This window comes from Xyrauchen texanus, chromosome 2, assembly GCF_025860055.1.
Source record: "Xyrauchen texanus isolate HMW12.3.18 chromosome 2, RBS_HiC_50CHRs, whole genome shotgun sequence".
NCBI lineage: Eukaryota > Metazoa > Chordata > Actinopteri > Cypriniformes > Catostomidae > Xyrauchen > Xyrauchen texanus.
The window spans coordinates 47,722,998-47,736,288 of record NC_068277.1 but is presented as its reverse complement, the minus strand read 5'-3'; the positions used below and the strand labels follow the sequence as shown (position 1 = coordinate 47,736,288).

The following is a 13,291-nucleotide window of genomic DNA, read 5'->3' as shown; positions in this document are numbered from 1 at the left end:
GGCAAATGTTCATGCATGGACATGTAGGTGGGACTCTGTAGTTCCCCCATTAAAATAGGTGTGTAAAATGGCCTCTGTAGCACCCCCATTTTCACCTACAGTCACCAAAAGAGGTACATATATAGTTCTCATCAAGTCGGACAACTTTCATAATTATAGTTATTTAGTTCACCCAGCAGGAAGTTGGCCATTTTGGAGTTTTGGAATATTGCAGTCATTGAACTTTTAAATACTTCTCCTTGGTGATTCATGATACTGTCACCATAGATAGACACCATTATGCCAAGACATTGAAGATGTTTAATTGTGAACAGATTTTGATTAATCGAAAGGTGTTAAATTAATGGCGAAAAATGGGAAATAGGAAGTGTCTCATACCTTCTGTGTGCTATGAATGATTTAGATCAAAATTGAGATGCATGTTTATTCTAGGTGGCTAATAACACAGATTTTACTATTTTGGGTCACAGTCATAGTGCCACCACCTGGCTGCAGGAAGTGTGGCTCATACAACAGACAATGAAATAGTCATCTTATATTTACCAAAATTGCTTCAAATGTTTTTAGAATAATGTCAAATGCCAAATGCATGTCCACATTACATTGTTTTCCAAAATCCACTGGGTGGAAATGGACCAGATGTGCTTGGGCCCATCATCACTGCTTGCAGCTATATTTAAAATCTAGTGTTTGTTACAAAATCATTATAATTTTTCATGACCTACCAGCTAAAAATCTGTTTTAAACAATCTGGGTTAACTACTTTATATTGCTAATAAAAGAACGATAATACAATTTTGCTGTGGAGAGTGCATGGTGAGACTGTTACTTACAAACTGCAGGCCTTGATAACGTGCAATAGGGAAGTCCTTTACCACGTATGTAGGAGAGTAAACACAAGATGGTAGAACATTCTCCAGCCTGGACTGGTCTATCATGGGAACTAGGAGAATAAATATGTCATAGTTTGTGAGGATTCCGTCAATTTAAATTTTTTATGAGACAGACAAATACATTAGCTAACAACTGTTCAGAACCCCTTTCCTTTATCTAACCTACAAATACATTTTAAACACAATACCATACTTTCAGGGAACAAAACTGTTGCATGAATAGGTTTGCTCATTTCCAAAGGTTGCATTCAACCTTATTAGCTACAGCATTAAACCAATTTATGATGAGGAAGAGGGCGGGCCAGGCCATGACTATGCACGCCCGGCCCCCAATCGGGTTAATCAGCCGAGGAGAGGGATAAGTGCAGCGGAATGTTGCAGTTCAGGAAGAGAGAGCAACATGCAGCTGTCATGTGTGCATTTAGGTTTTTTTGTCTTTTTTTAAGTTCCTATTAAAATATTACTTTGACTGTTCAGTCAGTTCCCGCCTCCTCCTTTCCCATGTTAACCTTGTTCCATTGGTGCTGAAGCTCAGGAAGGAGGAGGGATAAGCTGTCGTGGAGTCCTCGCAACTGCCCTCTGCCCAAAGGAGAAGTCACTGCCGGCCGCCTGGAGTGGTGGAGCTGCTGCCAGGGGCAGAGGGGCTCCCTACCGGCTCACAAAACGTGGAAGGGCATTCCATCAGAGGTCGGAGGACTTGTTCTGGTCTGCCCGGGAGGAGCGGCTGTTGTCTGCCAGAGTGTGGAGGAGTGGTCGAGGACTAGGCGATGGCGTGTCTGGGAACTAGCGAGCAAGTTTTTTTCTCTCTCCTCTCTCTCTCTCTCTCTCTCTCACACTTTCGCTCTGCCTTGCCCTTTCCCTCTTCTCTTTTTTTTTTTCCTCCCCTCGTCCACCTCCCCAGCTCTAGAGAGGAGGGGAAAAGCCTGCCGACAAAGGGGCCAGAAGGGCAACATCCCCCCTCCCCCCCGGGGGTTCCCCGGCCTGACACAAAGGAGGGAGGATTGTGACGAGGAGGAGGGCGGGGCAGTGCCATGATTACGCATGCCCGGCCCCCAATCGGGCTAATCAGCCAAGGAGAGGGATAAGTGCAGTGGAATGCGACAGTTCGGGAGACAGAGAGCTACATGCAGCTGCCATGTTTGCGTTTATATTTTTGTGTCTTTTTGTTTAAGTTCCTATTAAAATAAAACTTTGACTGTTCAGCCAGTTCCCACCTCCTCCTTTCCCATGTTAACCTTGTTACACCATTACATTGAATTCTGGTTATAACATGTTCAATGGTGCTGCTCCTAACAAGCTGACATCCTATGTCCACACCACCATCTGGGCCTAACAATGCATTGCAAAGCTTCCACACAAGCAATTAAAAATGAGCATGCACCATAGCACATACAGACAGATAGATGGCTGTTTAACTGTGCTCCGCTATACAGTGCACACAATACGGTTAATATTCAGCAAAATACTTCTATGGATAGTATGAAGTGTACCACTTGGCATAAGAGACAAGTATATGCAGGTGCATGCAGTGTATTTCAATTGACCAAGTGTTTCTGACCAATTCTATCTTAGCAGCTGTTGCAGTCTGCCTTTTCTCTGACAAGCGCTTGCTTTTTTTCAACAAGAGTCAATGGGAGTAATGTGTATTTCAGTAGTCTTATGCTGAATTTGACAGAAATTATTCAAACAATTGAATACACGCTGTTGCTCTGTTACTTGTAATAGTGACACGAGGTACCTAGAGAGGATGCATGAAGTGTTTTAACTTATTTTTTTTAAACTTTAAATAAATCATGAGAAGAGCATGCTATGGATTAAACTGTGTCACCCCTCTTTCCCAAATGAACATGTAAAACATAAGCAAGGACACCTACATTTGCTCAAAGGTAAATTAAAGTTAATAATGTGATGTTAATTAATTTATTACTCCTCCTCTGGAGTCAGCAACGGCTCAAGTCATTGCAAGCCACTCACAACAGTACAGCGGACGTGCTGTCTTGGCAGGTCACACTCAGGTTGACCTGTTTGCTTCCCGGGAATCCTCCCACTTCCCACTCTGGTATTCCCTGACAGAGGCTCCCATCGGCACAGATGTGCTGGCACACAGCAGGACCCTGGGGCTATGCAAGTATGCGTTCCCCCCAGTGAGCCTTCTTGCACAGATGTTGTGCAAGTTCAGGGAGGACAAGGAGAAGGTTGTCCTAGTAGCACCCTACTGGCCCACCCAGGCCTGGTTCTCGGACCTCACGCTCCTCGCGAATGGAAGGAAGGACCTTCTTTCTCGGGGACGGGGCACCATCTGGTGACCACGACCAGACCTTGTCCACGTCTGGCCCTTGGATGGGCCGCGGAAGACCTAAATGGCCTACCACCTGCAGTGGTAGACACAATCACTCAGGCCAGGGCTCCCTCTACGAGGTGCCTATATGCCTTAGAGTGGCGTCTGTTCCCTAAGTGGTGTTCTTCCTGACACAAAGGCCCCCAGAGATGCGCAGTGGATCAGTGCTTTCCTTCCTGCAGGAGAGACTGGAAGGGCGGCTGTCCCCCTCCACCTTAAAGATGTATGTAGCCGCTATATCGGCACATTACGATGCAGTAGACGGTAAGTATTTAAGGAAGCATAACTTGATCATCAGGTTCCTGAGAGGTGCTAGGAGGTTTAATCCCCCCAGATCATGCCTCATCCCCTCGTGGGACCTCTCCGTGGTCCTTCGGGGCCTACGGGGAGCTCCATTTGAGCCCCTAGAGTCAGATAAGCTAAAGGCACTCTCTTTGAAGAGGTCCTTCTGACAGTGCTCACCTCCATCAAGAGGGTAGGGGATCTGCAGGTGTTCTCTGTCAGCGAAATGTGCCTGGAGTTCGATCTGGGTGACTCTCACATAATCCTCAGACCCCGACCGGGCTATGTGCCCAAGGTTCCCGTGACCCCGTTTAGGGATCAGGTAGTGAACCTGCAAGCATCCGATGCGGTGTCCGATGTGTCCGATGCGTGCTTTGCATATCTATTTGGATCGCCCTAGTGGCTATGAGCCCTCTCTACTAAAGTGTGGCATCCTCCTGCACTCTGACCAATGGTGCCTCTTTAGCAAACATCTGCATAGCAGTGGGCTGGGCAACATCCAACACTTTGCAAGATTCTATAATCTCCGGGTTGAGCCGGTCTCATCCCATGTGTTGTCAGATAAGAACAAGTAAGTTCCGGGACAGCTGGCTGGGTGTACCACTTGCGCATTGTGCCTTTTCCTCCACTGAGGAGAAGACGCACACTTTTTACCCCAAGTTGTTGGCAGGGTGTGGTCTCCGCAGTGAGACCACACCCTTTTTTGTTAGCTAATGTATTTGTTAGTCTCTCACACCCAAACTGCCGAGACTGTTTAACAAATTAGGAAAATGGACCTGAAACACACCTTTCAAGTGAGTTGTGTGACATATAGGCGGTTAAACGCTACATGGATGCTACATTTGTCAGAAGCAGCAGGGGAAAAGATTGATTAAAATCAGCACACGTCTTCTGTCGTGTTTACAGTCAGAATTTTGTCAAACATATAACTTTGAGTGCATGATAACTGTTTCTCACCACTATGATTTCAAAAACACCAGTAATTCATGACATTACATTACATTGCATATTTTTGTGCTCATTCTGGTAGAGAGATTCAGTTTTCATGAATCAGTTAAATAAGAAAAACTAGCACTTTTTTAAAGTAGGTTACAATGCAGTACAGGTTTAGTAAAATACTTTATTTTTTTATAAACACTTCTTACTGCCAAAACAACAACACTGTATTCCAACCATTTCATGTTAAGCATTTTATCTCCCATAAGAATCCATTATAATGTATGGTTACTACTAAGACTTGTACTTTAAATAAAAAAATTAAAAAAAGATAAACAATTATTATTTTTTTTTTTACTAAATATACAATATAAATTGACACATTAGTCATATAGCCTACTGTCTCCAAACTGATGACCCACATTTTTTAACAGGAAGCCGGTTCTTTGAGCATTAAAAAATGTAAAAGGCTTAATTTAATTATGGGGAAGAAAATGCTTGACAGAAAAATATTGTCTTTCTCTACCGATTTCAGCTTCATTCTTTTGTCAAAAAGAAGTGTTTATTAAAAGTGAAGATTGATAGAAATTAGATTTGTCTGGTAGAAAGTTGGCAACCCTAATGGTAGATAGGGGAAGAGTTCAGATTTCAAAATCCATTTGGTGATGCTAGTGGCAAAGAAATTTCATATTTTTCTAAGCAAGGGGCATTATTAGAGTCTCAATTCTATCAAATTAATTACTGATTTAAAAGTAATTATGTGCAAGATAAAAAAATCCCATTCTTTTAATTGATAGTATATTGTTCTGTTGAAGCCATCAGCCTGCATTATTTCAAATATTTCACAAAATCGTGTTTAATAGCACAATTACTGGTGAAGAACTATATTACCATTGATCCTGAAGGAAAACAATTCACCAATCATAGTCACAGAAAACAAGCCCTGCAGTGCCCGCCCACTTCCACGAAGCACTCTGAATGATGCAATCATTTCGGTCTCCCTGCTCTAAAACTACGTATGTATTTATATATTTCTGAAATATTTTGCTATAAAATTAAAATACCGGTATATTGTTTATATACTTAAAATCAACAATTATAAATCAATAGTTTTCTATTTTCTCATTGTTTTATAATTCGATTACATCATTCACTATGCTTCATGGGATTATAGTTCATACCCTCATAAATTACGTGAAGTACACGTTTTGTACAATTTTGCTTCAAATCAAAGTTTAAAATGGTGTGAATTACCTTAAAAGTGGTTGGTTAGGTTTATGTTTTAGAATCCTTTTATGAAGGATTTTATGAAATCCCTATGGAACAAAATGAATGGGAAAATACTTCTAAAACCATGACTACTGAAAAAGTGGGCAGGCACTGTTGTGTTCTCTGTACTGAGAACAATAACAATGAGATATTGAAAAAAAAAACATGAGACCCTGTAATATAATATTTAAAAAATGATCACAGACTAGCATACACACAGTGGGGAATACACACCCTTGTAGACGGTGTCTCGTGGGTCTGCTTTGAGCATATCTGCAGTATGTATCCCTGTCCTGTGTTTAACATGCAGAGCGAGAGTGTGACTGGCCTGTGTCTGTGGGATGTGCCTTACACTGTTCATCTTCAAGCTAGATTCATCTGTCAGTGACAGAGAGAAAGGGGGAGAGAATAAAGACAGTGAGGCACAATGTCTGAATGTAAATCAGCTAACTGACAAGCATGCAACAAACAGTATTGTTTGGCATTATTATAAGAGCTGCATAATTCATGGCCAGTCTACATTACTGCAAAGAAACTCCATCTGAAGCTTCATTAATGTCATGAAAGGTGCATTTACCAATGTGACAAAAGAGCATACAGTACTTGTATTTACAGAGGAATCACAATTGCTGGAAACATTGAATTACATTCTCTGAAGTTAATATTTAGGCAAATCAGATTAAAATAAGAATTTCCTCAGATGCTGCATTTCATTAACACAGAACCAAAGCTGCAGAACTGCCTCTGATAATGAGGCGGGACACAGCCAACATATTTTAGTACAGCTTTTACATGTAATTTTACAGCGTTTATTCACTCTATATATATATAAGTTACAGTGCAATAACTGTGCATGCAAGATATACTTTTTATCATTTCATTAGTTGCCTGGAAATTTAACCCATGACCATGGCAATGCTAGCACCACAGTCTACCATTTGAGCTACAGGAACTTTCATGTGGCATTGCATTTTTAGAACAGAACTGCTTTGACATGCAATGTGAAGATGCCTAATAAACACTATAAACATGTTGTTCTTCACCAATATCCATACAGCTGGACAACAAATCTCCAAATCCAGCCTCATTTGGAATACCTCAGTTCAGGAAAGTTCAGCTCTTTTTCAGATGGATACTTACCGGTGGATTAAAGAGATCCAACCTGGCTCACACACAGTATCCATGCCAAAAGACAATCCCATGGAGTTCTGTATATGGGCACTGCTGGTGTATTTGAGTGCGTGTCTGTGTGTGTGTGTGCGTGCGGGGGGGTGTTCTATTCATTACGGCCTCAGACACGGTTGCCCTGCTTGCCACTGATGAAAACACACTTAAATTAGTATTATTGATTGACCATAAATGTGTTAGTGGGTATGAGTTATGGAGCATCAAAATCTATCTCTGATAGTAGTAATGCTATATAACTCTGGAGGAAAGCACACAGCACTAAAGAATTGAGTATATTGAGTTAAAATCCTCACTGATGAGAGCAGCAGACCAGAAAATGGAGCAGAATTATTCCATTAGTAGACTGAAATACTCTTGGATTTGAATGAAGTGCCTGCAGATGCTTTTGAAACATTAGTAATTGATCTTATGGCTTTATTGATTATTAAACAGAACCTTATATACATCAGACACTGATAAGAGTAACAAGAAAAGGTCACTGCAGTGATTTGCACTGGTAAACACATTAATTTCAAGCTTGGCAAGACTGGATTATGTCTCCAAAAGCATTCGTAATATACTTTTAAAATTATATAGAAGTTCAAGGTTACTAATTGAGAATGAGATCCCCAACGGACATTGCAGTGAAATAATAAAAAGCATAGGATGTTGTGGTTGTACAAGAAGCTGCATCTTAAGCCTCAAATATATTGTAAAAAGTTTAGTTTAGCCAGACTTTTTTCATGCACATAGATAGGCATCATAACTGTATTTAAATGAGAATCACAATCACAGGAAACAATGTGTCTTGTGCATGATTGCTGTTCCCTTTACAAAAAGCTTCACTTTGATGCTGCGCTGCTAAGCGCTACGGGGAACAGCTCTAGCTGTGAACCGAGCTGAAATAGTGTGTGTAACACGTCAATGAACACTGACTGGAATTTATAGCCTCGGTTGATGTAATCATTAGATGCACCTGTGGCCAGGCTATAAACGAATACGTCACCAGGTGTCGTCAGAAACTCTTTTTTCAGAGCGATTCTGTTTCTGTGTGTTTCACAAACCCTGTCAAAACTTTCTTTCCTCTGTTAGGAGTTAGAATCAGTTAGGAAGTGTGCAGTGAACGTTGTTCTCTTTGTTCTCTTTTTTCTTCTCTCTTCTGTTTAGAAAATATATATATATATATATATATATATATATATATATATATATATATATATATATATATATATATAAATATATATTTCTAAAAAAGAAAGAAAAAGGAGAGAATGACTGAAAGCCGCAAACGGTGCATGATCCCCTCTTCTAGCTCTATAGCTGAAGAGGACACACATCAGTTTTTGCTCTGTTTGTTTGGGGGTAAGAGCACGCTGCTCTCACGTTGCAGCGGGGCGGGTGCGAGCACTGCGATTTGCTTTAACAGGCAGAGTGCTTCGTGCTCGCCTCGCTTGCTTCCGGGAGTCAGCACTCACGAAAAAATAAATAAATAAAGATCGTTCGTGGGGCTCTTGCATGGATTTGGCTGAGGAGCAAGAGACGGGTTGATCCCTTTCTCTCACTATCTCCCCAAACCCAGCTGGTCCTTCACATGATCTCGAAGCGCGTTCCGACGCTTCTTCGGATCATGAGGAGGATCGCGATTCTCTTCCCGCCTCCAAGCTTTCTGTCCGCGATAAAAAAATCTACGGAGGAATTGCTCGATGTTGTTACTCAAGTGGTTGCCAGATTGGACTGGCCACGTGAAAAAGAGACACCAAACCCTCCAAATTAGGGGATAGATTTTATCTTCCAGTCTAAGAAAGGGAATGCCTCATGAGTCCCTTCCCTTCTTTGATAACCTCCATGAAGTGCTTTTTCGCTCATGGAGGAACCCCTAAAATAAAATAATAAATAATATATATATATATATATATATATATATATATATATATATATATATATATATATATATATATTTTCTTCCGTGTTCACATACCCTCGACGCCATTATATTTGACCATCGTGGGTGCAGAGGCACGGGGGTATTCAGTGATGCCACCGGTCGAAGAGACGCTTGCGGGCTATCGCTCGCCGGGCTCGGCATCGTCACTTAAGAAGCCCTCTCTCCCCTCAAAGCCTTGTAGGACAACCTCCACTTTAGTGAGAAGGGCTTATCAAGCAGCAGGTCAGGCTGGTGCTCTCTGCACACCATGCTGTTTTATAGGCGTACCAGAATGACCTCCCGGACGACCTGAGTGTGGGTTCTGCGCTTGACGAGCAAGCCTCAGACCCGCCTCAGTCCTGTCTGAACGGAGGCTCAAAAGCAAAGCGTGGCGAGTTGTGCTCCTCCTCCCAGGGATTGGGGACAGTCTCGCCTCCCTCGCCAGCCCCCGAAGCAAGACCTCAGGGCTATCATTTCTAGTAAGAGAAAACCCTGACGGTCTTGCGCCTAGATTAGGGGGTAGCTCCCTCGGGACGGGCGCGTGCTTCACTTCACCCCTCCCGGTACCCCCTCGAAGCCCCTCCATTCCCGCCACCTCTTGGTGTTTCGGGTTGCAGAGGCTTCCGTCAAAATTGGGTGTTTTCGCTGTTCCTGCATTTTATTCAGGACGCGAAACACCCAACAACCCCTCAACAGGAAGTGTTCAAATATAATACCCATCTCAGAGATCCTGGCAGCGTGGAAACTTCTGCCGGATATATTCTTTTCTGTGGGTCTTATAAGGGCATCAGGATTTAATTCACTCACCGCTTTTCCGTGTTTCAACGGTGTGTTCTCACAACCGTAAACCGGATTTCTTTTTTTGTATAAACAAAAAAACTCAATCTCCTGGTTAAAGGGGCCATGGTATGTGTTCCCCTTCCAGAGAGAGTCAGGTTATTACACTAAATACTTCCCGTTTCCCATGGAGGGTGAGGGGTGGCGTCTGGCTTAGATCTTAAAGCTTGAACTACCCGTGGGTGTTCAAGTCCAAGATATGCCTGTCAAGACGGTCGTGTCTCAAGCCCTACAACTCGTTTAGCTGGTCACCATCGATCTTATGACACACTTCTATACTTCATTTAGAAGTTCTGCCACAACATGGAAAGTTCCCGAGGTTCACTTCTGGGGGCGAAGTCTTCCAGGGTCAGGTTCTTTCACTCAGCCTAGCCCTTTTTACCCGCACATTCACAATGCATGATGTAGCGCTGGCTCCTTGCGACTCCGGGGCATCTGCATTCTGAATTATGTAGACGACTGGCTGATCCTAGCGCAGTTCCAGGAACTGGCAGTTCAGCACAGGGACATCGTCTTAGCTCATCTGTTTCTCTGGGGTTGAGGCTCAACGCCAAGAAAAGCGTCCTCTCTCCCACTCAGAACACTGTCTATCAGGGCATCGTATGGAGTTCAATCACAATGCGGGCACAACTGTCTCCCGCTAGTATTGAGTCCATTCAGATCACCCTGAGCAAAGTCAGGCTAGGTCAAGGTTGCACTGTTATCAGTATTAACGATTTCCAGGTCTCAGGGCGAACGCGTCCACGGTGATCCCTCTGGACCTTCTGCTCATGAGACCGTTTTTGTTGTGGCCAAAAGCCAGGGGATTTCTTCCAAGGGCCAAAACCCCTAGGCTAAATAGGGTTATGCGCCTCAGGCTTCGTTCCCTTTCTATGTGGTTCAGACCCCGGTTTTCTGCCTTGGGTCCCACTCTAGGTGTGTCTTGTTGTCGCAGGCTGCTAACGACAGATGCCTCCCTGATGGGCGGGGTAGTGGCCTTAAGTGGTCGTCCAGCTTAAGGGGATAGGAGGGTCGTCAGCTCGGTTGTCACAGTCACTGTCTCGGGTTGATGGCTGTATTTCTGGCCCTGAAATACCTCCTGCTGAGGCTGCCATGTCTTGGTGCGGGTGGACAATACAGCGGTAGCCTCTTACATAAATCATCAAGGAGACCCACGTTCTTGTCAGCTGTATTTCTGACACGTTGGGTTCTCCTTAGGGCCCAGGGCAAGCTCCTGTCACTCAGGTCAGTTATATCCCTGGATGCCCGTATATGAGAGCACATTTACGGTCCAGACAGAAAATACGAATGGGGGAGTTAAGAACTCCACCCTAAGGTAGTAGTTGCCCAGAGTTCGCCAGCAAGGGTTTTTGCCTCTTACTGATAGCACCGCGCTGGCCGAACAGGGCTTGGTTCTCGGAGCTAATCTCTTCCCTCGACGGCTCGCCTTGGGCGATTCCGAAGAGGAAGGATCTTCTATCTCAGGCACAGGGCAATATTTCATCCCTGTCCCAAATTGTCGAATCTTTCATGTTTGGCCCCTAAGGGTACCAACTGAGGGACACAGGGCTCTCTCCTGAGGTTATCAAGACCTTTTTAAATGCCGGGCTTTTTCCACTTGGAACAAGTTTGGGTGAGATCTTAGGGCAGAAGAGGACCTCTTCGCCTCTATGAATAGCGCAATGTCTCCTCTACTTCTCCCTGAAATCACCCAGCCCCCTTGGGTCTGGACGTTAAGACACATACATGACCCAGAATGCGTCTGTATGCATTTCTTTCCCCGGTTTCTCTGCTCCCGGGAGTCTTGGCGATGTTCACCAGCAAGGGCCTTGCCTCCTATTAATGGCGCTGCGCTGGCCGAACAGGATCTCCTCGACGGCTCGCCTTGGGCGATTCCGAACAGGGAGGACCTTCTCATCCTTGGCCCGAATTGTGAAACCTTTCATGTCTGGCCCCTAAGGGTACTAAATGAGGTTCACAGGGTTTTCTCTTGAGATTATCGAGACCATTTCAAGTGCTAGGGCTCCCTCCACTTGGAACTGATCTGGGTAGATTTTACAGGGCAGAAGAGGACCTCTTCGCCTCTGTTGATAGTGCAATGTCTCCTCTACTTCTCCCCGAGTCGCCCAGTCCCCCCCCCCCCTTGGGAGCGGATGAACGTAGTAATGCAAATGCGCCTGCTTGCGTTTCCTTCTACTAAAGTTCTTATTACAGAACCAGCTAACTGCCAGTTTGCTTCAGTTCTGGATTTTCTGTAGAAAGAACTGTCAGCGGGCACTTGCCTCGCCACTGCCAGGTTCTATGTGGCCACTGCAGTTTGCCACGGCTTGGTGGGCGGGGTGCCCTCAAAGTGGCATCCTCATTATTGCCCGGGCCTACGAGGCGCACGGTCAAGCTTCGCCAGTAGGTTTCAGGGTGCACTCTACTAGAGGGCTCTCCTCCTCTAAAACCTTGGCTAGAGGTCTCCCTCTGCAGCAAGTTTGTGATGCGGCAGGTTGTCCTTTCCGCACACATTCATTGGACTTTTTTAGTTTGGATGTTCTGCACTCCGGGCTCTTATGCCCTTGAGTCAACATCTCAAGCTCATGTCTGGACAAGTTTGTGATGCGGCAGGCTTGTCCTCTCCACTCACATTCATCAGTTTTTATGACAAGTTTGTGTTGCAATAGGGTTCTCTTCGCACACATTCATCGAACTTTATGGGCTAGATGCTTTGCTACTCCGGACTCTTATGTCCTTGAGTTGACATCTCAGCCCATGCCTAAACAAGTTTGTGATGCGGCAGGTTGTCCTCTCCGCACACATTCATTGGACTTTTTTAGTTTGGATGTTCTGCACTCCGGGCTCTTATGCCCTTGAGTCAACATCTCAAGCTCATGTCTGGACAAGTTTGTGATGCGGCAGGCTGGTCCTCTCTGCTCACATTCATCAGTTTTTATGACAAGTTTGTGTTGTGATAGGGTTATCTTCGCACACATTCATCAAACTTTATGGGTTAGATGCTTTGCTACTCCGGGCTCTTATGCCCTTGAGTCGACATCTCAGCCCATGCCTAAACAAGTTTGTGATGCGGCAGGCTGGTCCTCTCCACTCACATTCATCAAAATTGAATGGTTTAGATGTTTATGCTACTCCGGGCTCTTATGCCCTTGAGTCGACATCTCAAGCTCATGTCTGAGACCTCTCGCATTTTTGTGAGTACACTGCACAACCGTAGGGGTCCGGACAGCCCCAAGTGCGGCGGCGTGGGTATTGCGTTCCCCGTAGCGCTTAGCAGCGCAGTATCAAAGTGAAGCTTTTTGTAAAGGGAACGTCTCGGGTTACATGTGTAACACTTGTTCCCTGAAAAAAGCAGAACGAGATGCTGCGCTGCTTTGCCGCACTGGGACATCCCAGGACTGCTCTTCAAAAAGAAGTATCTGACGACACCTGGTGACGTATCCATTTATAGCCTGGCCACAGGTGCATCTAATTATTACATCAACCGAGGCTATAAATTCCAATCAATGTTCATTGACGTGTTACACACACTATTTCAGCTCGGTTCACAGCTAGAGTTGTTCCCCGTAGCGCTTAGCAGCGCAGCATCTCGTTCCGCTTTTTTCAGGGAACAAGGGTTACACATGTAACCCAAGACGTTTCCCGTGCACAGCACAAAGAATACAA

At 44.5% G+C, this 13,291-nt stretch overlaps 1 protein-coding gene across 2 annotated transcripts in view; it reads right to left on the bottom strand.

Annotated features, from left to right (window-relative positions):
* The window catches only part of LOC127659606 (N-acetyl-beta-glucosaminyl-glycoprotein 4-beta-N-acetylgalactosaminyltransferase 1-like), a 134,642-nt gene that overhangs the window by 13,956 nt on the left and 107,395 nt on the right, over nt 1-13,291 (bottom strand). For both annotated transcript variants that reach the window (XR_007972555.1, XM_052149503.1), the window contains exons 11-12: nt 5,953-6,096; nt 834-943 (exon numbers count right to left, since the gene is read on the bottom strand). Coding sequence is in view for 1 of the 2 variants with exons in the window: in XM_052149503.1 (XP_052005463.1) it covers nt 834-943; nt 5,953-6,096 (254 nt within the window). In the remaining variant the exon portion in view is untranslated. The remainder of the gene's footprint in view (nt 1-833; nt 944-5,952; nt 6,097-13,291) is intronic.